The sequence below is a fragment of the Chiloscyllium punctatum genome, chromosome 37 (assembly GCF_047496795.1).
Source record: "Chiloscyllium punctatum isolate Juve2018m chromosome 37, sChiPun1.3, whole genome shotgun sequence".
Taxonomy (NCBI): domain Eukaryota; kingdom Metazoa; phylum Chordata; class Chondrichthyes; order Orectolobiformes; family Hemiscylliidae; genus Chiloscyllium; species Chiloscyllium punctatum.
Window position 1 is genome coordinate 10,456,263 of NC_092775.1, and position 25,291 is coordinate 10,481,553.

The window sequence follows — 25,291 nt, forward strand, 5'->3', positions numbered from 1 at the left end:
TGGTTGTTGTGATTACACACGTACGATAGTGGGGCTCTAAAGCAACTTATTCCAAAATTAAGCAAGTAGCTTGCCACGTGCAAGGTTTTAGATTTTTTAAGAAGAGTCACACTTAGCTTGGTTCAGTGTCAGTAGCTGCCTCATTTGCAGATCACAGACAGTGTGTATGCACCAGCAAATTCTTGCAGCTCAATTACAAAGAACTGCTTATGAAGGAGTAGGCCATCTGGCCCATCGAGCCTGGTACACCATTCAATAAGATCATAGCTGATCTTTTTACGGACTCAGCTCCACTTACCTTCCCTCTATCATAACCCTTAAGTCCTTTACGGTTCAAAAATCTATCCTTGCCTTAAAAATATTCAATGAGGTAGCCTCAACTGCTTCACTGGGCAGGGAATTTCACAGATTGACAATGCTTTGGGTGAAGAGGTTTCTCCTCAACTCAGTCCTAAATCTGCTCCCTCTTAGTTTGAGGATATATTGCCTGGTTCTAGTTTCACCTACCCATGGAAACAACCTCCCTGTTTCTACGTTATCTATTTCCTTCATAATATTTCTATAAGATCCCCTCTCATTCTTCTAAGTTTGGAAGAATATAGTCCCAGTCAACTCAATGTCCCTTCATAAGGCAACCCTCTCAACTCTGGAATCAACCTAGTAAACCTCATCTGCACCCTCTCCAGTGCCAGTACATCTTTTCTCAAACTGTACACAGTACTCCAGGTGTGGCCTCACCAGCACCCTATACAGCTGCAACATAACCTCCCTGCTTTTAAACTCAATCCCTCTAGCAATGAAGGACAATATTCCATTTGTCGTCTTAATTATCTACCACAAACCAATGTTTTGTGACTCATGCACAAGGACACCCATGTCCCTCTGCACAGCAGCATGCTTTAATTTTTCATCATTTAAATAATAGTCCATTTTGCTGTTATTCATGCAAAAATGGATGACTTCACATTTACAAACGTTGTACTCCAACTGCCAGACCTTACTTACTCACTTAACTTATCTATATCCCTCGGAGACTTTGTGTCCTCTGCACACTTTGCTCTACCACGCATGTTAGTGTTAATGCAAACTTTGACATATTACACTTCATCCCAACTCTATAAATCATCCATGTAGACTGTAAACAAATGCAGTTCTAACACTGATCCCTAAGGCACACCACTAACCTTTGATCCTTAATCAGAAAAACACCCATTTATCCCCCACTCAGTGCACCTTTATTACATGCAGCCAGCGCTCTCTGTGGCATGTTGTCAAATGTCTTCTGGAAATCCAGATGCATTACGGATGCAGTGGACAATGGGAAAACAGTGAATGTAATGTCCTCAAAGAATTCCAGTAAGTTAGTTAAACATGAACCCATGCTGCGCCTGCCCGATAGGACAATCTCTATCCAGATGTCTTGCTGTTTCTTCCTGATTATTGATGCAAGCATTTTCTCCACTACTGTTAAGCTAACATAGCAGCTTGCCTCAATCTTTGAAAACCTACTGATCAGTTTCAAACACATTGAGATATTTGTGGGACAAGAAACCCCCGGCCCCTACCTCCCCAACAACAATGTTGGCCAACAATGTAATCAGCACTACAGAAGGAATGGAAGATATTTCTAATTAACCTGTTCAGACATAGCATGACACACATCTGGAGGAGGTTGGACTTGAACTCAGGCTGGGCAAAAGGAAGGACTGCAGATGCTGGAGATCAGAGTCAAGATTAGAGTGGTACTGGAAAAGTCCTGATGAAGGGTTTTTTCCTGAAATGTGGATCTTCCTGCACCTCGGATGCTGCCTGACCTGCTGTGCTTTTCCAGCACCACACTCTAATCTTGAACTCAGGCCTCCTAGCCCAGAGGTGGGGCCATTACCACTGCATCACTAGAGTCCTAACAAATGATATTCTTGACCTCACAGAGGCAGTGCAACTAAGGTTCATCACATTAATGGGATGAGGGGAGTTATCACATGGGCGAGATCATGCAGAACGAGCCTGCACTCTCTGGAGTTCAGAAGGTTGACAGGCTTGATGTTGAGAAGTGGTTTCCTCTGGCTGCGGAAGTCCCAAATGAGGACTCATTCCATGTGCATTAAAAAGTCAGCCATTTAGGATTCAGACGAGGTGAAATTTGTTCACTTTGAAAGATGCAAATCGATGGAGGTGGTTGGTCAGCTGACCCTTTTTAAAGGGTGCAGCAGGCTTGAGGGCATGTATAATTTATTCCTGCTTCTATTATAACTCTCTTCTGCATATCTTCTACTGCATATTTTAGACAAGATATAAACATGACTGACAGCAATTAGTTCGTATCTGCTCCCAGGAGGACCAGTTCCACCACAGAACACACCAGATGGCCTCCTTCTTTAGAGACCGCAATTTCCCTTCCCATGTGGTTAAAGATGCCCTCCAATGCATCTCATCCACATCCCGCACCTCCGGCCTCAGACCCCACACCTTCAACTGTAACAAGGACAGAATGCCCCTTAGTGCTCACCTTCCACCCTACCAACCTTCGCATAAACCAAATCATCCGCCGACATTTCCGCCACCTCCAAACAGACCCCACCACCACGGATATATTTCCCTCCCCACCCCTTTCCGCAAAGACCATTCCCTCTGTGACTCCCTGGTCAGGTCCACACTCCCCTACAACCCACCCTCCCATCCTGGCACCTTCCCCTGCCACTGCAGGAATTGCAAAACTTGCGCCTATGCCTCCTCCCTCACCTCCATCCAAGGCCCTAAAGGAGCCTTCCACATCCAAAGTTTTACCTGCACATCCACCAATATCATTTATTGTATGTGTTGCTCCCAATGCGGTCTCCCCTACACTGGGGAGACTGGATGCCTCCTAGCAGGGCGCTTTAGGGAACATCTCCGGGACACCCACACTAATCAACCCCACCGCCCCGTGGCCCAACATTTCAACTCCCCCCTTCCCTCTGCCAAGGACATGGAGGTCCTGGGCCTCCTTCACCGCCGCTCCCTCACCACCAGATACCTGTAGGAAGAACGCCTCATCTTCCACCTCGGAACACTTCAACCCCAGAGCATCAATGTGGACTTCAACAGTTTCCTCATTTCCCCTTCCCCCACCTCACCCCAGTTCCAAACTTCCAGCTCAGCACTGTCCCCATGACTTGTCCTACCTGCCTATCTTCTTTTCCACCTATCCACTCCCCCCTACCCCCCTGAGCTATCACTGTCATCCCCACCCCCATTAACCTATTGTACTCTATGCTACTTTCTCCCCACTCCCACCCTCCTCTCACTTATCTCTCCACCCTTCAGGAACTCTGACTGTATTCCTGATGAAGGGCTTTTGCCCGAAACATCGATTCTACTGCTCCTCGGATGCTGCCTGAACTGCTGTGCTCTTCCAGCACCACTAATCCAGCAATTAGTTCGAACAGATACTATAATCAGCAAGAAATAATGCACCAAGTAATTAATCATGTTCAAAAATGTGGAGACACAAAAGGAAATAACTGGAAGAATGATGATTATTGGTTAAATTTTACAGAAACCAATATCATACACATCAGCATAATCTCACTAAAACAACAATAATGCAGTATTCTAAACTTCAAAAAGGAAGAAAGGAAAGGTGGACAGTTGACTTGTCTGTTCTGATCTGGACCATCTTTATCAAAACTTTATTGCAGTAAAAATCTTAAGGAACTTCTGAGCGCATTATCAAACAAAATTTGATACTGAGCCACATTAGACCAGAATTGGAGGAGCACAAATATCCCAGAGGCTTACTGGGCTAGAATAGAATGGCAGGAGTTAGGAAAGTTGAGGTACAAGAACAAGGGTGGGAATTTTCATAAATGTCACCCTGCAGAGTGTTTCAGCTTTGTTGAAATTGAGATCCATCCATGAACAGCACTCCAGTCCTACAACAAATAGGGTATATATAAAGTAAATTCTGGATTAGTGGTGCTGGAAGAGCACAGCAGTTCAGGCAGCATCCAAGGAGCTTCAAAATCAACGTTCCGGGCAAAAGACCTTCATCAGGAATATACAAGTAAAGGGCAGCAGCAACTGCCGGGAACCTGACAAAAAGCCTACCCACCCCTCCAAACCCCACTTCCCGAGGCACAAATCTCATTGCTTACCTGGAAATTAATAGGCAACTAGAGGGTGGTTTTACCTCCTAGCAGCCTCTGTGCATGTGCTACAAGGTGAGCCGAGTAGGAAGGGATTGGCAGCACTGAACAAGATCTAGTCTTACCAAACGTTTTACTACTGTGCCCCCAGATGCAGGCTTAAATTGTTACAGCCACTCTGAAAATTGCGAGAACAAGTTAGGGAGTCCTGTGAAAGCGGCAACCTGTTGTAATGGAGGCTATCCCGGTCTCAGAGCTCAGGATTTGAAAATTCAGCTCATTTGGGATCCCTTTGGGAAGGCTTTTCTTAACTGTTAGAATTGCAGCAAACTTTATCGCCCTCTGCTGGGTGAGGAAAACGACTAGCTAAAGCTGCATTACTATGCTGCTCGGAAGGGGTTCAGTTGATTGCTAGATGACATCTAGCTTGGTTTTAAAACTTTATAGGCTACAGGAACATCAATTTGAGGGAATATTCAAAGCAGGGTCACCACAAAGATGGAGCAGCAGAGTAAAGAAAACAGAACAATGATTTCAGCGTGTGGTAGTTTGCTACATGGCAAAGTGACTTTTAATAAAACAGTCTTTGGCTCAAGTCTTACGAAAGGATACAGAGTAGCTCCAGCAGGATGTTTACCAGCTGGGAATGAGGGGCTTCACTTATATACTGAGAGGCTGGAGTAGTTGGATTGTCCTCAGAACAGAGGTGATTCATAGGTACCACAAGATGCTTCCAAGATGAGGTCATTTGAGATAGCAGCGAATGTAAAACTTGGGGGCGAGGATTAACAAGGGTTGAGAGATTTTAAATAATTGATAACAAATCCAAAGGGTGCACGTAGACATTTTTCCAGACTTGTCTCAATCTAGAACACTTTGTCTAAAAGGGTGATGGAAGTTGATTCCATAAATAATTTTCCAAAGAGAATGAAGAGTGTCCAGGATTACAGTCAAAAAGAACAGGAGAGTCTAAACCGAGCCGATCTTAGACTGTCAGCTCATGCATGATGGGCCAAATAACCTTCACTTGGGCTGCTATGATTCTTTGTTATTGAAGAGTTTGTTTTGGATTTTCATTCTGGACTGTGTCAATACAATCATCCTGTAATTAAACTGCATTATTAAGAAAGCCAATACTGTAAAAAAAATCCCAGACAGTAGCGGAATGAACTAGTAAGCTACACAGGGCAAACTCTTTTTAAAAACGGTGTGTAACTTTTTACTTTCATTGCAACACACAATGTCAGACATGTATAACAACTTGTCAATGCTTCATGAATTCAGCATAAACAACGAATGCCACTGGTCTAACAAACATGTCCATCAGCAGCAAACAAGTTGCAGCTGAGCACTGGTGAATGCCCATAAAGGCATATAGGCAATTGATACTGCACTTGGAAAAAGAAATCAATGCTAACAAATGGGAGCTGTACACGAAGTGGATTCGGTACAGTCAGGTGACCTCTGTTTGCGGAATATGGACAAAGACAACATGCCTGAAAATGCAAATAGGGCTCCCATATGCAAATTAACTTCTTTTAAGATTCATTCATGTGACATGGACATCATCAGCTGGGCCAGAATTTATTGCCCTTGAGAAGGTGGTGGTGAGCTGCCTTCATTAACTAGGTAGAATCACAATGCTGTTAGGGAGGAAGTACCAGGGGAGGAACACTAGAGGAACAGTGATATATTTCTAAGTTAGAATGGTGATTGGCTTGCAAGGATTTTGAAAGTAGTGCCATGTATCAACTGCTCTTGTAATTCTGTATGGTAATGGTTGTGGGTTTGGAAGCTGCTGTCCAAGGAGCCTTGGTGAATTTCTGCACCTCACAATTTTAATGGACGAGATTTAAAAGACAGACAGGACTGGATAACTCATAGATAATAAGACTCTTATTCCACCCCAGGGTCATGGATTCTAGTCCATTTTTAGAAAGTAGTTTTAGTAAAAAAGGACTGTGTATGGTGGCAATCAGTGGTGATCCTCTAACCCTCTCCACAGAAGTCAAAACCAAGGGACCTGTGGTACAGTGGCAACATCCCTAGCCCTAGGCTAGAAGTTCTGGGTTCAAGTCCCACCTCAGGATATGACGACCATGGGTGTGTCAGACACATCCAAATAGGTTGATTAAAAATAATTTTAAAAGACAATGGCTACTATAATTGGTTCTTTGAAAATGGGACATGAAGTAAAGCCAGTGAAGGTGGCTCATATGGAAAAGTTGATGGGATAGTGATCATAGCTCCAGCATCCACCTCTCCTCATACATAATATTACAACCATATTAACTCCAATCAATCGTGCAGACACTGCTACTTCAAATATTGCCAATATATAAATAAAAACTAGCTGGATAGGGGATCATCACAAGTAGTCTGTGTCGAACACCTCAGAGGGAGAGATCACACCCAGCCAAAGGACAGAATCTTATTTCTGAAGACTGTCATCTCAGGCTATGAACAGGTGCCAATTCATTTTACCAGCAAGTTATACTTCTTCTCTACAAGACCTTGGCCTCAGTTCCACCTGAGAAAGCCAGAAACCTTAAAAAAAACAAACAGTTCTGTAATGATTTTCTATCTCCATCTTAGAAATTGGTAAAAAATAAGTGACTTGTCTCTTGTCACTCTGCTAATAATCTAAATGCACGTTACATCTCTAGAAATAATTTGTGTACTTGCATTTCCACATTTGTGGAATGGGTATTAGTTGCATTTATGATTTGGGCATTATGAAAATAAACATTTATTCTTTGTATTGATTTACAGCTTAGAAGAAACCGGTTTGATTCTACTCTGTGAATCATAGCATTCAAAACAATTAAAACATTTCTCAAAACACATCTTGTTGCAGTCAGTGAAGAGGTAACATTAAAAAAGTTACTTTGACCCTCTCCTGTTCACGACAGCTAAGTGCAATACATACATAAGGCTTTTACACTTGTTCAGAAAGAAGTGTTTTCTTACTGCCTTTTTCAGGTTTCAGCGTTAAGACATTCGTTATGAATAAAATGGAGAAATGAGTGCGATGCAATGTTTTACTCGAAGAGTTTGTGATGAGTGGCACTGGCACTTCTTGAGCTATTCAAGATTTCACATTGTGTGCCTCTTCTATTATTGCCAATTAATGTTCAAGGGAAATTTTCAAGAGAATCATCAGATCTGGAATGTCTGAACAAAGAACAGCCAGAGAAACAGTATGTCTTTATTATTTTTGTATAAAGGAAAGTTTAAGGCAATATCTGCCAAAGATGAGGGAATGTTATACTTTCTTTCAGAGAGCCAGCAGAGAAATAACGGATAGTCTCTACCTTTTCTGTAAAATTTGGCTGCTGCATATCTCCATGGCAGGTGATTTGTTCTCGATCACTTATTTGACAGATATTCTGAAAAAGTGGTTATTAATTTGATCCTCTGGTTTTGTGAATTGCCTTCAGTTCAGTCTTTTCAGATTTATTTCTTATCCATTCAGTTTTCTCACCTGTAACTCCTCCTGAAGGTGCTCAGTCACATCGGAGCGCCAATTTTAAAAGGAACTGGGCAAACCCAGAGTAGTTGCCTTGTAGTTTCTTTTAAAATTTTGGTCCCAGGATAAGGTGGATCTGGCAAGATTCCATTCATTATTCCGTTCTTAATATGTTGTTCAGGCTGGGATGTCCAGACAGAGTTAAAAAGTCACAATCAAAAGCAGGAAGTGTACTGAGCAAAAGAGCTCCATGGTCAAAGTCCGCTTTGCTGAACACCTCCATTCACAGTCCACAAGTTTGACCCTGAGCTTCCAGTTACTCAACAGTTTAATTCTCTGCCTTATTACCATTCTGAATGCTGTCCTTGGCCTTCCACACTGTCCAAATGAATGTTTTATTACTTTAAAGGCACCATATCAATACAGGTTGTGGTTACAGAGCTAGAGATTATAAACTAATCCTCCAGTCTGCAAGACTTGAAGATGTACCGCAGATGGTCCTCTTAAGCCAGGTAACCACAATGAACCTTATCCAATCAGAAGCTTTTCTTACATTCACTGAGTGGTGGCACCGTATCTGCACATGTGCCTCACTTTGGTGGCTCTGATGATGCCAAAACTTCTATCTTGCAAGAAATTGAGTTGGAAATCTCACACTCGATGTTCACCTGAAACGGTGAAAATTTCAGCCATGTCACTCACTTGATAGGCACAGAAATCGTGGGTGATAGTTCCCTCCCTGTCTAATTCAAAGACCGAGGCCAGTTTGAGCAATCCTCCTCTCACCCTGCTGACCTCGACTTACCCAGCAGAGAACAGGGACCCTCTGCTCCATGCAAGTGAATACCTTCCCGAAGCATTGAAAATCTCTTCCTTACTCTACAATTGCATTGCACGCACCTCACCATTTTATATGCCAATGGGGAACACCCAATTTACTCATACTTTGATAAAACCCTCGCAACAGTTTCAGGCCAAGGAAGATACATACTTTGACTGCTTTTTAAAAATATCTGCGAAGATCTCCTCTCTGCTGTCTCTCTTTGCTTTTAGTAGTTGTAACAGTTTCTGCTGCAATGCCAAGTTATTCCTTTCCATTTTTCTGTTCAGCTGCATATTTGGGGGGGAAAAAAAGGTCAGTAAGATGAGAGAAGCTTATTTTCTACTTGGCACCAGTTGAGTTATCTGAAAACAGATAACTGCATCTGACAGCTTCTTAAATTATCCGGTCGTTTTCCCAGTCTGGTCTAGTCTACACGCTTAGACAAACTCATTCAATGTGAGTAATTTCCTGATAAATATAACTTTTACCCATTCTCTTGGTTCTGTTCCCACAGTTTATTTTATAGTAACTGCTGTATAAAGACCATGACGAGTTAGGGATTATAAGTGGGTCATTTTGACCTGATTTGCAGGTTTGGGTAACCCAGAGTGCAGTGGAACGTTAGTTTCAAATACCAGGAGAAAGTGAAGACTGCAGATGCTGGAGATCAGAGTCAAGAATCTGGTGCTGGAAAAACACAGGTCAGGCAGCATCCAAGAATCAAGAGAATCGATTCTCCTGAATTAGAATTGGAATTAGAGTGTGGAAACAGGCCATTTGGCCCAACAGTTCCACACCGACCCTCCGAAGAGTATCCCACCCAGACCCATTCCCCTACATTACCCCTACCCACACATCCCTGAACATTATGGGCAATTTAGCATGGCCAATTCACCTAACCTGTACATCTATGGATCTGGGAGGAAACCGGAGCACCCAGAGGAAACCCATGCAGACACAGAGGGGAATGTGCAAACTCCACAGAGTTGCCAGAGGCTGGAATCGAACTACAGTCTCTGATGCTATGAAGCAGCAGCACTAACCACTGAGCCACCGTGCCGCCCTGCTCCTCGGATGCTGCCTGACCCGCTGTGCTTTTCCAGCACTCCACTCTTGACTCTAGTTTTTAATACTGCCTAATATTACTGTCTATTGACTTCAATGAGTTGGAAAACAGGATTGGATGTAAAACCACATGTTGCCCTATCACATTAGTTTCAGGATAGGCAGGGTCAAGTGAAAATTGACTCCCTAGTCTCTGCAACACGTGTGGTTAAACTGACAAATTTCCTTTTTGGAATCTGAATTATGTGCCACTGTTAGCAGTTCCTTCTAACCACATCATTTGCTACACAACGTGGTTCTCAGTGCACCTGCAATGCCGGAGGCACTGAAATCTGAGCACAGTACAGTTTGAACTGAACAAAGTCTATTTAAGCTAACATCCGAGGATTCATCTGCACAATGTTTAGAAACTGGAATCAATAGTGTATAACCATTTGGAAAGATCAAAGATCAATTCAAGTTATCGTGATCCGCAGAACTAACCTCTCTGTGAACTTCTATTTCCTTCTTCATCACCGTATTGTGAAACATTAGCTCTTGTAATCCTGGAGGAATGAAACGGAATTGTTCCTGCCAGTACAAAATAATAACTATTAAATGAAAAAAAAATCACAGCCAAAAAACAGTCGTTAAATCTCATTATAGCTGAAGTTGTAAGGATATGTTACTGCTATCGTTATGTTATATTGCAGCTGTTTGAGAATTTGAATCCAAATCTAACAAAGAAAATGAAAAGCTAGTACCAGTGAACATGACGGTGAAACTGTGGGATTGTCGCAAAAAGCCAACTGTTTCACTAACATCTGTCAGGGAAGAAAATCTTGCTGTCTTCACCCAGTCTACCAAATTGTAACTCCAGTCCTGCACCAACATGATTAACTCTTTACAGCCTCCCCAGTGGCCCAGTTAATCAAACAGTTTCATATGGTTTAGTGTCAATATTTTGTTTGATACTGCTGCTAAGAACAACCTGGGATACTTTTATTGTTAAAATTGTTATACAAGCGCAGGTTATCAAAACTATATAACCTGCTCAAGTCATCCCAGGATGGGAATAATTGCTAGCCTTAGTAATAATAGCTTCATTCAACCGTTGGATAATAAAAAGACATCTGCAGTGAGGTGTTAAACCATTGTTCTGCTTCAGAGTCCTAAGCTCTGGTTTTGTTCATGCGACTGCAGTTGACAAGGTCTTGCTGTATACTTCAACAGCTGTGCAATCATTCACACTTGTTTTCTATTTTTCTACAACTGTTGAATGTTCTGCAAGTCCCAGTGGGAAGGTTTGAGAGGCAACAGTTGATACACAGTGACCTTGCTAAAGATGGTTCTTAAATTTGGCATCATTGTTATATCAGGATTTTGAAACAATTAATCCTTTAACATTCATGTTTCAAAGAGCCATCAGATAACATGCGGAGATATGCCCATGTGTAATTTCCAGCGTTTCATGTGACAAATTTTGTACGATTGGGAAGAACAAGTAGCCTTGAATTGTAAAGACTGCATCTTTTTACTTTTCTGTATTTTTGATTGTGAACTGAAATAGGAAAAAAAGTAGTATTTTTAAAAGCAAGTATTGTGGAAAAGGTTTTTGTACTTTTTAAAAGCCAGTTACTTGACCTCATTGTAATAGCTGTTTACACTGTTTCTTCAAGCCATGGGAAAGATTACTGTAGATGAGCTGGAAGACTGAGTTTGCATAAAAGGGAGATTTAGCCAGCAATAAGTAGCGATTGTTATTGACATCTGGTCACCACTCCACTGACCAAAGGCCTTCTGCCTCCTAACAACTATATGATTGGCTCCCAGATAGGTGTGGATGTGAACATTTGGTCAGAAGCCAACAGGCCTCTGAAAAGGAAGGAGTTGCCAGAGTCTCACAGCACAAAACAGACCCTTTGGTCGAACCGGTCCATGCTGAGCCTAATTCAAAACTAAACTTGTCCCACCTGCCTGCTCCTGGCCCATATCCCGCCAAACCTTCCCTAGTCTTGTACTTATTCAAATGTTGTTTAAACATTGTAATTGTGCCCACATCCACCCCTTCAGGAAGGTCATTTCCACACGCAAACCGCCTTATCCCTCTTCCTTTTCTTAAATCTCTCACTTCTCACCTTAAAATGTGACCACTCTTTTTGAAATCCTCAATCTTAGGGAAAAGAGAACTACCATTAACCCTATCTGTACCCCCCGTGATTTTACAAATTTCATACCTCATACACTCCAGTGAAAAGAGCCCTAGTCTATCCAGCCTTTCTTTATAACTCAAACCTTCCATACCCTGCAACATCCTGGGAAATCTCTTCTGAACCCTCTCATGCTCACTAATATCTTTCCTATAACTGGGCCATCAGATCGAGACAGTATTCCAGACAGAGAGAAAAAAAAAATCAAGCCTTAGGAAAGCCAGTATATTTTCTATAAACAGAGCTGCAGCTCTTACCCAATAAGTCAAGAGAGTTTATAACTATGTATGAGTCATCCTATGCCTCCTTTAAGCAAGTGAAGGTACTGATGAAGCAAGGTCGAGAAGCAGCAAAGCCCTGAGAGCCAGAAGACCATCACAGTAAATTTGTGGACAGGCACTATTGAACAGGGTAGTTAGCACGATTTATGTGAGGAGATCTTGTCTCACAAATTTGATTAAGTTTTGATTGAGGAATGACAAGATGATTAAATGAGGGTAGGGTGGCAGATGTTTTTACATAGACTTTAGCAAGGCCTTTGACAAGGTCCCTCATGGCAAGTTGGTCCAGAAGATTAAGCTGCATGGAATCCATGGTGAGTTGGCAAAATTGGCTGGGTCACAAAAGACAAAGGTAGGTGTAGAGGCGTGCTTTTTTGACATCAAGTCTGTGACTAGTGGTATTCTACAAGGTTCAGTGATGGGACCTCTGTTGGTTGCAATATACGTAAAATGATTTGGATTATTAGTAAGTTTGACTCTGATTAGTAATTTTGCAAATGACATGAGAATTTATGGAATTGTGGCGGTGAGGAAGTTGTCAAAGGATACAGCAGGATATAGATTATAGAATAATAGAATCTCTACAGTTTGAAAGCAGGCCATTCAGCCCATCAGGTCCACACCAACCCTTTGAAGAACATCCTACCCAGACCTAGACCCACTCCCCTATTCTATCCCTGTAACCCTGCATTTCCTGCAGCAAATCTACCTAGCCTACAATCCCTAATCACTATGGGAAATTTAGCACAGACAAACCACCTACCTGCACATCTTTGGACTGTGAGGAAACTGGAGCACCTGGAGAGGTTGGATAAACTTAGGATTGTTTTCATTGGTGTGTTAGAGGCTGAGCAGTGACCTGATAGAAGTATTAAAATTATGAGAGGCACAAATAGGGTGAACACTTGGAGTCTTTATTCCAGTATGGATATGTCAAATACTAGAGGGCATAAGTTTAAGGTGAGAAGGAGAAAGCTTAAAGACGATGCACAAGGTTTTTTTCTTACGCAGAGGGTGGTAGGTGCCTGAAATGTGCTGTCAGGAAAGGTGGAAGAAGCAGATACATTAGCAAAGTTTAAGAGTTTTCAGACAATCACAGAGAATAGAGGGATATGGACCACATGCAGTCAGGTGAGATTAGTTTAGAATGTCATCATGGTTGGTGCAGACATGGTGGTCTGAAGGGCCTACTCCTATACTGTACTGTTCTCACTTATTTAATGTGTTTGCTAAACTCATCTCTTCAACAGTCACTGTTTTTCTCTTAAGCTTTTAAGCAATTTAGGACTTGATTTCTGGAGTTCTCAGGCCAGACTGTTTTGGACATTACAAAACTAACAACACCTGTGCTGTTGGTCCTTTTCTCTCTAACCCCCAGCATCTGTGACAGGAGCAAGAGCAGGCTGCTCAAAGTCTCCCGGAGAGTGGGCCAAAACAGGGGAGATGGAGCCTTCATAGGGAATGCGAGCTCAGCATGGCTAAGCACTTCAGAAAGACTGGGGAACTTTTAATTTTTAGAACATTTTTCTATATTATACCTAAGATAGTACCAGGAATGTCGACATTGTACACTTTGCACTGTACTCACACTAGAGTATATGTGACAACCAAATCTAATTCTACTTGAAAACCTGCACACTGTCTCTTCTTCTGGAACATTCTGTCCTTCTGAGAGATGGAATTCTATCAGTAGACAATAACAATTTGTTTTTTTCCCCTACTTCAGCGGAACAGAAATATAAATCAAACTTAAAGCTACACATTCCTCTTCCAATTCAGAACCCAAGTTTTCAAATAATGATGAGTTTTCATGACAAATGGAAAACTAGTCTCATGGCCCCATTGTTTCCTTAAGCCCTGTTCCTTCCTCTACTTTCAAATATTATCCAGATATTAGGACTCTCAGCGAAAATCAAAAATGAAGTAAATGTTGGCTTTTAGCCTCCTTGGCACACTTGGCGATACAGTATTTATGAAACGTAAATGACATCTGGTCAGAGATGATCAATAAAACATCTTTTTAAAAAAAAACCTGCCAACAAAATGTTTCCTAATTACTATGACTCTGCTACCAATTTAACAATTAACTTACATCTACACAGTGCATTTAACCGAGGCAGTTGGTCAATAGATAATCTCAAAACTGAGATGGATGGAAGACAAGGTTATAAAGTTACAGAATTAAGACAGGTAGATGGGGAACAGATCATTGACTGGTTTATATCTTACTGAATGGTATACAAGGCTCAAGTGGTTGAATGACTTGCTCCTGTAACTTTTGTTTTCCCCCGAAGTTGGCTTGTGCCAATTGCCCTCCTGTCGCCTCCCCCTTATAGTGTATTCTCATGTTAATTTGGAGGTGGCAGCAGATGAACTGAGGCAGTGACAAAATTTGGAAATGTTACGTGGGTGGAAATAGGTGATTTCAATGATAGCTGCAACTGGAAAGAGATGAATAGAATGAGAGTTACTGCGATCCCAGCAAGAACAATAGCTGAAAGGATTGAAAGGATGAAGAGTGCAGAATGCACATTGGCTAAGCAGGACAAAAAGCATTACAGAGCATAGTAATAATTTAGAAACTAGAGAAATAACCATCATGCTCATACAGGATGCCATCTGAGCCAGAGCCATTTTTGTTCTACAGATGGGGTTCCAAGCAAAATGGATTTAAGTGGCCAGGAGTTCTGGCCAAGTTGCAAGGATGATGGTGCCCCTGCCAGGCAATGGCTATTTCGAACATCAGAACCTAACCATGCTCCCTAACGTTCAATGATGTTGCCACCACAGAATTCCTAATGATCAACATACTGAGGATGATAATTGCCTAGAAACTAAACTGGACCAGCCATATAAATACAAATATCTGTAACAGAAGGTCAGAGGCTGGGAATACTGCAGCATACAACCCACTTCCCATCTTCCAAAGCCTGTACACCATCCACAAGGCACAAGTCAGGAGTGTGATGGAATACTCCCAACTTGTTTGGATAGAAACACTCAAGAAGCTTGACAACATCCAGGACAAAGTAGCCTGCCTACTTGGCAAAGAGTCAAACCTTCAACATTCACTGACTTCACCAGTGACAGCAGTAGCTGTACAAGACGCAGTAAAGTGACTTGTGGGTTTATTGGTCTTCTTTTCCTTCTTCCTGAGAAGACGTCCTGAATTCCAGCCTCAGCGCAGACTTGGTGAGATATCCTTCCAGCCTTGTGTCTTTTGGCCCAGCCTGGATGTCTCCTGGCCCAACATGGTGGTCTCGCAGCCAAGCATGGACTTCAGGCCTCAGGATGATTCCAGTGCTGTTTCCCCACCGAGAGAGCCCCGAGATGAAGCCTGGCGTGGTCTGCAGGCTCAGTGCCAACTTGAACTGGACTGTTGTTCTGAACTTTATATTTCTCTATTTTCTAATTTATTATTATGCTCTGTAATGCTAGACTTATTTCCTTATTTTCTTCCCCTAAGAACTGGTACTGAAGAATTTGTACCTTGTACCCAAGATGGCACCATAAATTACGACTTGTAAACTTTTCACTGTACTCATTTCAGCAAGTGACAATAAAGCTAGTTCAATTCAATTCATTGAAGCTCCAACAACAGTTTCTAAACCTGTGACCTCTACCAAGTAGAAGAACCAAATACATCAAAACACCACCACCTGCAAGTCCCCAAGACAGACACTATCTTGACCTGGAAACATAACAGTCCATCTTCCGTAATTACACCTGCACCTCTCCCCACCTCTTCCCCCGCTACATTGATGACTGCATTGGCGCCAACTCGTGCTCCCGCGAGGAGATTGAACAATTCATCAACTTCACCAACACATTCCACCCCAACCTTAAATTTACCAGGACCATCTCTGACACCTCCCTCCCCTTCCTGGACCTCTCCATCTCCAATAATGACGACCAACTTGACACTGACATTTTTTACAAACCCACCGACTCCCACAGCTACCTGGATTACACCTCTTCCCACTCTACCTCCTGCAAAAATGCCATCCCGTATTCCCAATTCCTCCGCCTCCGCTCTCAGGAGGACCAAGTTCCATCACAGAACACACCTCCTTGTTTAGAGGCCACAATTTCCCTTCCCATGTGGTTAAAGATGCCCTCCAACGCATCTCGTCCACATCCCACCCTTCCATCCTCAAACCCCACCCCTCCAACCATAACAAGGACAGAACCCCCTTAGTGCTCACCTTCCACCCTACCAACCTTCGCATAAACCAAATCATCCGCCGACATTTCCGCCACCTCCAAACAGACCCCACCATCAGGGATATATTTCCCTCCCCACCCCTTTCCGCAAAGAGCATTCCCTCTGTGGCTACCTTGTCAGATCCATGCCACCCCCCCACCCCACAACAACCCACCCTCCTGTTCTGGCACCTTCCCCTGCCACCGCAGGAACTGTAAAACCTGCGCCCACATCTCCTCCCTCAACTCCAACCAAGGCCCCAAAGGAGCCTTCCACATCCAAAGTTTTACCTGCACATCCACCAATATCATTTATTATATCCGTTGGTCCCGATGTGGTCTCCTCTATACTGGGGAGACTGGATGCCTCCTAGCAGAGCGCTTTAGGGAACATTTCTGGGACACCCGTACTAATCAACCACACCACCCCATGGCCCAACATTTCAACTCCCCCTCCCACTCTGCCGAGGACATGCAGGTCCTCGGTCTCCTCCACCACCGCTCCCTCACCACCCGACGCCTAGAGAAAGAACACCTCAACCCCAGGGCTTCAATGTGGACTTCACCAGATTCCTCATTTCCCCTTCCTCCACCTCACCCCAGCTCCAACCTTCCAGCTCAGTACCATCCTCATGACCTGTCCTACCTGCCTACCTTCCTTTCCACCTATCCACTCCACCCTCCTCTCTGATCTAACACCTCCATCCCGTCCCCATTCACTTATTGTACTCTATGCTACTTTCTCCCCACCCCCACCCCCCTCTCATTTATCTCTCCACTCTGCAGGCACCCTGCCTCTATTCCTGATGAAGGTCTTTTGCCCAAAACGTCGATTTTCCTGCTCCTTGGATGCTGCCTGACCTGCTGCGTTTTTCCAGCATCACTCTAATCTAGACTCTGATTTCCGGCATCTGCAGCCCTTGTTTTTACCCTGGAAACATAACCGACATTCCCTCACAGTCAGTGCATCAAGGTCCTGGGGCTCCCAGCCTAACAGTGCCGTGGGTGTCTCTGTGGACTGCATTGGTTGGAGAAAGCAACACACCACCTCCTTCTCAAAGGCAATGAGAGATGCAAAATAAATGCTAGCCCAGCCAGAAACACGTAGCTTGCATGAACAAATAAAAAACCCTACTTCTAATTTTATGGTTATAGCTTATGTTCTGAATTCACCACCACCAGACTGCTTTTCCTCTGTATACCCAGTTAAATTCTTTAATCACCTTAGAATGCTCTGACAAAATATTAATGACTGATTTTTGAATTCCATATTTCATTTTAAAACCTGGAACTTGCATGGACTAAAAGGACTTTAAAAAAAGTGACCAATAACGCTGACTTATAACGACCATAGGCATGACTTGACCCAAGTTCATGGAACTACAGTGGACTTAAGAAGTGAATTGAGTTGAATGGAATCTAAACTAAATCTAAATGAAACTAAAGAGAAGGTAGCCGAGGCTGAAATTATTTTTTCTCTCCAAAGACAATGAAACCGAACACTTCCATCACAAACCACACCCTCAAACCTCAGCTCAGAGGTATAAAAATGCCCTTACCTCTTATGATTTACACCACAATGAGGGGATCTTCACAAGTTGGAGATGGAACTCCACCAATAATCATCAAACTTGAGAACAAAAGAGTGAAGGGCGATGATAACAAGCAGCTTGGTGAATTCGTAGGCCTGTGTAAAACAGACTGAGAAAGGAAGCCCTGCTAGGTTGTAGGCTGTAGTTAAGTTGTTGTCAAAGATTATGGCAAAGATTCTCAAGCCAAGAGTGTCACTGACTATTATTTCTGAGGAAAGTAGAAAGTATTTCATAAACAAAAGGGTAGATTAAAAACAAATACATAAGCTATTTCAAGGGAAACATGTGGCAGAGCAAGAGAGATAAAACTTATGTAGATGTTAAAAACAGAAAGAACGTTCACTCTCTGCTCCTCAAGAAGAAAAGTGCACGGTTCCCAGGTACACAGAGAACCAGCATCAGGAAACTGTACACTTTAAAAAAAAATAAGTACAACATTTGCTACTGAGAATGGTCCAAGAAGCCAGCTAGCTGCGTGTGGTATTAGTTTAAAGCATGGCACCTCAACAACACCCAAAGGGACCCTAACTTATATATTATTCTTTCTTTCTTTTGTATAGGACAGCATTCCCTTTCAAATTTATACCTGTGTGTGCAGGCCTGGGTGACTTGACAAAAGGTTCACAAATGCTTGACAATGAGACTTTATCATTTTTCACGCAGTCAAGCAGGTAATGATCTTGCTCCTCTTTAATTCAAGAAATCCTTATGATTGACATTGTAAAAGTAAGTTACTTACATTTTAATTGAGAGAGGTACAGTCACATGCTAACAAATTTAAGGCAACAAACTGGGAAAGTATGGACAAGTCACATAACTACAGTGGTTACAAAGGTGAGTCAGAAGTTAGGAATCTTAGTGAATAATTCACCTTGTCCACTTGTCCACCATCGACAAGGCACAAGTCAGGAGTGTGACGGAACACTCCCCACTTGCCTGGATGAGTGCAGCTCCAACAACACTCAAGAAGCTTGACACTATCCTCGAAAAAGCAGCCTGCGAGATTGTGTGTGGACATGGTGCCAGTCAGCCCTTTCATCTGAGACTCAGTAGCAGTAGTGTGCACCATCTAAAAGATGTACTGCAGAAACTCACCACAGGTCTTAGACAGCACCTTTCAAACACACGACCACTACAATTTAGAAGGACAGGGCAGAAGATAAATGGAAACATAAGAACTTGCAAGTTTTGGAAATATATTACTGTTCCTTCAGTGTTACTGAGTCCAAACCCTGGAACTCCCTTTCTAACAACATCATGGGTGTACCTACACCATACATTGGTTTAAGGCATCAGCTTGGTACCACTTTCTCAAAAGATAACTAGGAATGGGCAATAATTGCTGGCACAATCAGCAATGCCAACATTCCCATGAATGAATGAAAAAGCAGCTTTCTAGGTTCTAGCCCAATTGTAAGTTAATTTGTTTCCATGCAGTAGATCAGCAATTCCAAACAGGCAGAATACGTGGTCACATAATCTCTTTGTTAACACATTACATTTAACTTTGTCAGAAAGTTTTCAGTCTGAAAATTAACAAACCTGTGGGAGGAAACAAAATAGATTCTTTGAATAGGAAGGGTTAGTTCTTTAGTAACTTCAGCTTGTGCCTAACTTTAATTTCATGGCTAAACTGTACCCAATCCATTTGTCAGATTTGGTGCCCATAACCCTCAATACTTTTACCGAGGAAAAATTGTTCAGTCTCAATGTTGAAATGGTCAATTAACCTTCAGCTTCAGAATCCTTTTTGAAGGATGAGGGAGAAGACAAAGAAAAGGTTGGATTTTTCCCAACCATCACTATTCTCAATTACTAACCTCAGCAATCTTCTGTAATATCTCTTGTTCTTTCTCCTTCAGTGCATTTTGCAATTTCTTCCTTTCTTCAAGTGCAATCTGCTCCATATTGTCTAGCTCAGCCTGTTTGATATCAAAGGAAGACTGTTACCTGTGATCAGTGGTGGGGTGCCTTCTGAAACTTACTGTGATTGATGATCAGGCAACACAATTACCTCACACACAGCAAATGCAGAAACATGGACAGCCATGAATTAAGGTTGCAATGTAACAGGGGCAAGAATAATTTCACAACAGATGCTTGGCATCTTGGCTCTACTTACTTGGTGCTTTCCTGGGAGTTGCCCAATTTCTCTTTGCAGTTCTGCAATTTTCAAAGCATATACAGGAAAGTCTTTGTCTCTAAAGTCCTTCAGCTTGTTGAGTTCCTCCTGCGCATTCCGAATTCGGGAGTTAATTTCCTCCAGTTGACGATGTAACTCTTAGAAAGTAAAAACATCTGACAGATTTGTTTGATAACAAGTATTCTATTTCACTAAAACAAAAGAGAGGGCAGCATGGTGGTTCAGTGGTTAGCACTGCTGTCTCACAGCGCCAGGAACCCAGGTTCAATTCCAGCCTTGGCCGACTGTGTGGAGTCTCCGTGTCTGTGTTGCTTTCCTCCAGGTGCTGTGGTTTCCCCTCTCAGTCCAAAGATGTGCAGGTTAGGTGGATTGGTCATGCTACATTGCCCATAGTTTTCAGGGATGTGTAGGCTAGGTGCATTAGTCAGGGGTAAATGTAGAGTAATAGGGGAGGGCAATGGGTCTGGGTGGGTTACTCTTTGGAGAGTTGGTGTGCACTTGTTGGTGCGAATGACCTGTTTCCACACTAGGGAATCTACGATAGCATGTGAAATCTAAACTAAAAATGCTCAAAGTACTTAGATGGTCAGGCATCATCTGTAGAGAGGGAAAGAATTAATTTTGAATGGAGTCTTCATCAATACCTTTCAACTCTCAGTGATCGATTTCCCCGAGCAGGTGCCCAGAACTCTCATAATAAGACCATGAATATAGTAGATCTTTCTTGATTCTAAAGAAGGACAAGATAGAAATCAGGAATTGTAACTATAGCTGAAGGCTCCTTTCTATCTCCTTTATTCACCATAGGGTGCAGGCATTGCTGGTTGGCAGCATTTACTGTCAGTCCCTGGTTGGCCTTGAGAAGGTGGTGGCGAGTTGCCTTCTTGAACCACACAGTCCATGTTATGTATGTAGACACAATGCCCTTAGGAAGGAAATTCCAGGATTTTAACCCAGTGACATGAAGGAATTACACATATTTACAAAAGAAATATAATCACAATATACAAACAGTTCTTCACTGACCTCCAGATTTCTGTCCCACTATTTCTTCAGTGTGTTTGAGGTCGCTCTTTGCTGCTTCAAGCTCCTGTCGCTTCCAATCACTTACACCAGAAATTCCTTTCTTACATACAAAATGTGAGAGAAAATTGAAAGAACAATGTCAGATTTAAGAGAACATATCCATTTTATTCACACTCCTTTCTGATAAGTTTGTCACAAAGTATGTTGATACAAACAACTATACCTCCACATTCTACAACCTCTAAAGGAATGGTGCAAAGTTAACACTAAGACTGTGGGAGCACACTGGCAGCAGCAAGCCAGCTGATTCTCCTGGCTTGGCAGTCTTTTATGCCAACCCTACCTTACCCAGGTACTAGCCTGTTAACTAAACAAGTATTGGAAGGATACTTCACTGCAATTTTGTATGTTACATTCCATGGAAATTCCTCAGACCTAAAAGTTTGGTTCCCTTTGGTTTCCTTGGGGAAATAATTCTAGCTGTATACTGTTCTCTTTTATTTGTTCACAGGATATGCCTGCCATTGGCTAGAACTACATTTATTGCTGATTCCTAACTGCTTGAGGTGGTGGTGGTGACAGGTTGCCTTCTTGAGCTGAAGTCCTTGCGATGCAGTGCTGCTAAGGGAGGGAGCTCCATGATTTTGACAAAGCAGCAATGAAGGAATAACAAAACACTTCCAAATCAGAATGGTGTGTGGCTTGGAGGGGAATGTAGGGGTAGTGGTGAACCCAGGAACCTTCTCCTCTTATCCTTCTATCGCCTCTGTAGGGTCTGACCCGCCGTTGGGTTAGGCCAAACCCGGGGTTGGTGATAGTGGTGTCTGGGACATTGAATGCAAGGTATGATCCTGAGTATGTCTACATTACGCTGTTACTTGACCATTCTGTAAGAATGCCCTCCCATTTTTGGCACTGCCTGCCAGACGTTAGTAACTAGGACTTCAACGGGACTGAGTTTGCCATTGTTGTTTCCGGTACCTTGATCAATGCTGGGTGGTCTGTCTGGTTTCATACAACTGAGATTTGAGACTGCAGTTAAGAATGAAGCACATTGTTGTGGGTCTGGTGTCACATGTCACCCAGACCATGCAAGGACATCACATTTCAATCCCTAAAGCACATAAGTGAACCAGATGAGCTTTCACAATAAACCAACTGTGGTTGCATAATTGGACTAGTTTAAAAAAAATTGGATTTATTAAATCACTTCAAACTGCCACGGAGCAATTTGAACCCATGCCCCAGAACATAACAGGCAGATTACTAGTACACCACTGCCTCAGGTGCTATGATTCTTAAAAGCTTATTTTTCAGTCACATCCACGACCTACTTCTGCCCATAAACGTTTGTTATTCCTGACTGGAGGTCCATGCGCACATTTGGACAATGGTAGACACACAGTTTGTGGCCTTTAGCCAACCTCACTCTTCAATAAGATACGATGGAATAGTTGGGTTTGATTCATGATGCACATTGGATATTGGGTATATAGTACAGGGAGTTATGAAGGAGCATACAGACAGGCTGAGGTTAATGGGGGAGGGGGAAGCCATGACAGACAGAGCTCAATTTAAGGAAAACACAAGCGCTCACACTTTGAATCATACTGGAGATGAAATGGATCTATAGACTTACAGCTTGAAAAAAAAAAGGCATGTAGTCAGATAGATATCACATGACCACATTAATCACATACCCTAAACTTGCTATACTGAACCAGGTGGTTTCTGGACTCTTTCATGGCGACTTCATCCATCTCTTTCAGTTCTTTTGCCAGCTTCATGTTCATATCCAGGAGAGTCTTGCTATATTCCTTGCATTCATCCATTTGCTTCTTCTTTGCTGTTATGAGATACTGTGAAGCAGTATATTTAAACAGGAGGCTCTCAAACTATAGTGGGTCCTCAGGTAAAGAAGTGAAAGTAACAATCTGTAGCTGGTGTATTGACCTTCTATAAACCCGTCCTCTCCCCATCCCATCCCATGTTCAATGTTCCCAAAATGTTCTGTGTCTTACAAATTCTAAAGTACCTACATTTGTAAAGCATTAGCAAAACTGAGGTGAGTGTGATGTGTGATGCACTTAAAACTGGCAGAGAGAGAATATTGAGGTGTGATAGGGAAATGGCACATAGGTGCAATGTGTGTCTAGGACCTCTCCTGGCTTCCTTGCTTGGCACTTAGTGAGAATGTACATCATGAGTCAAGTGGTCAATGTATCTTTGCCCCAGAACGGGTATTTTTATTTTGTGTGGGAAAACTATGGCTGATTCTTAAACCTAGTCACTCAAAGTTATGTGGAGGTGCCAGTATCGGACTAGGGTGGACAAAGTTGAAAATCATACAACACCAGGTTATAGTCCAACAGGTTTATTTGGAAGCATTAGCTTTCAGAGCGCTGCTTCTTCATCAGGTAGCTGTGGAGCAGGACCATAAGACACAGATTTATAGCAAAAGATTAGTGTCATGCAACTGAAATGATATATTGAACAAACCTAGATTATGGAAGTGAAATGCTTTCATTCAAAGCTTTCATTCATAGCAGGTCATGCTTTTGCACGAAACATTGATTTTCCTGCTCCTTGGATGCTGCCTGACCTGCTGCGCTTTTTCAGCACCACTCTGATCTAAACTCTGGTATCCAGCATCTGCAGTCCCCACTTTTGCCTATTTAGTTATTAATCACAGCTTAGATCTTGAAGTGCCAAATCTATTTTTCCAGGTGAAGAGCTAAAAGTGGACATCGTTGCTCCCTTGATTTATTCTCATGTACAGTATAAGGCTGTGGCAGTATTTTAAGCCGATGTGTTCAAAGAACTGCAATCCCCCTTGGAAAAGGGTTGGTAAGGCAGCAACACTCTGGTACAGAAGGTTATAGAACATGGAATAAATCAGTATGGTCACAAAGAATGACAGTGTATGGTTAAAATTTCAGGCTGCTGGACTGTCTTTTTTTAAGCATGAAACAAAGGTATAGTCAGGTAGATAGAGTTGGTAAGGAAGGCAATGGGATGGGGGAGGGGGAAAGGATATTTATGATGGCGAAGAGACAGACAGACAGGGGAGAAAGGCAGGGGTCTGTACTCTAGAGAAATGTGTGCTTGTGGATCAAGGCAGAAACCTCGGCAGCTGTTAACGGTCTTGTGGTTGCCCTACAAATGAGCACACTATGGGGACTGGTAGCACAAAACCGAAAATGCAAAACATAGTTACCAAGCTGACAAGGGATAATTGAGTTCAAATAAGTATCGAAGGAGTAAAACATATTTTTAATTCAATATCAGCATGTTACTCACAACAGTACCAAAAAGAGCTCCTGTAGAATCAGTATCGCCAAGTTTTACCTGGCACAATTTGCTCTGAACTGACTCTGGTAATGTTAGGAGCATTTTAACTGCAAATGGTATTCGACATTCATCAAACTATACTTTATTATAAAACTCTGCAGGTGCTGACACCAATAATGCCATGAAGAAAGCTTGCATGCAGCACTGCTCAAAACAGATGACAAGCAAATTTTCTGCATCGCATGTATTTTTTGAGAAAATCAGAGGAAATTCTTGAAGGTTTACTTCCAAGATAGACAGGATCTTTCTCCCAGAGCTAATTTATGCTGTTCTCAAAATGCGAGAGCTTGATGTTGACACTGAAAGCAAAATGGAAGTGCATTCCACTGAGGCACCCCTCTCTCCAGAGGATTTGAATGGCAAATGGTTTGTCGGTCTTTATTGCTAGAGGAATTGAGCACAAGAATAAAGATGTCTTGCTGTAATTGTACAGAGCCTTACAGGGACTGCAGTTTGAATACAGTGTACAGTTTTGTTCTCTTTCCTTGAGGACAAGAAACTGGGTCAGTACACTCGAGAATTTAAAGGAATGAGAGGCGATCTTACTGAAGCATATAAAATTCATTCAAGCCTCAACAGGATAGATGCAGAAAGGAAGTTCCTCAGGCCTCAATTTTGGAGAGGAGACGAGAACTCAGAATAAGAAGTAGGCCATTTAGTATTGAGATTGGGAGGAATTTCTTCAGTTCAGGTGGCAAATACTTGAGGTTTTCTTATTTGCTGTCAGAGGGCTATGGAGATTCAGACATTGAGAATGTTCAAGGCAGAGATCAATAGATTTCTATTTATTAAAAAACATCAAGGAATATGGGGACAGTGCAGAATAATGGCATTACGATAGAACATCAGCTATGATCTATTACATGGTGGAGAGCGCTCAAGGGGTCAAATGACCTATTCCTCTCCTATTTCCTAAGTTTTGAAATTAAAGGGAGAATTCCTTCTGTTGGTCAGTGCATTTCTATGTTGTAGTTCAGTCACACAACATAGGAAAGTCTTTGATTTGATTTTAATTATTTAAT

General features: G+C 42.4%; 1 protein-coding gene across 2 annotated transcripts in view; it reads right to left on the minus strand.

The window, feature by feature from the left end:
• Window positions 1-25,291, minus strand: part of c37h20orf96 (chromosome 37 C20orf96 homolog) — a 48,168-nt gene that overhangs the window by 6,186 nt on the left and 16,691 nt on the right. The window contains exons 5-10 of one of the 2 annotated variants that reach the window (XM_072556242.1): window positions 22,619-22,777; window positions 20,919-21,018; window positions 19,872-20,029; window positions 19,570-19,671; window positions 9,968-10,054; window positions 8,588-8,706 (exon numbers count right to left, since the gene is read on the minus strand). In XM_072556242.1, the coding sequence (XP_072412343.1) occupies window positions 8,588-8,706; window positions 9,968-10,054; window positions 19,570-19,671; window positions 19,872-20,029; window positions 20,919-21,018; window positions 22,619-22,777 (725 nt within the window). The remainder of the gene's footprint in view (window positions 1-8,587; window positions 8,707-9,967; window positions 10,055-19,569; window positions 19,672-19,871; window positions 20,030-20,918; window positions 21,019-22,618; window positions 22,778-25,291) is intronic. The other variant, XM_072556243.1, reaches the window with a different exon arrangement.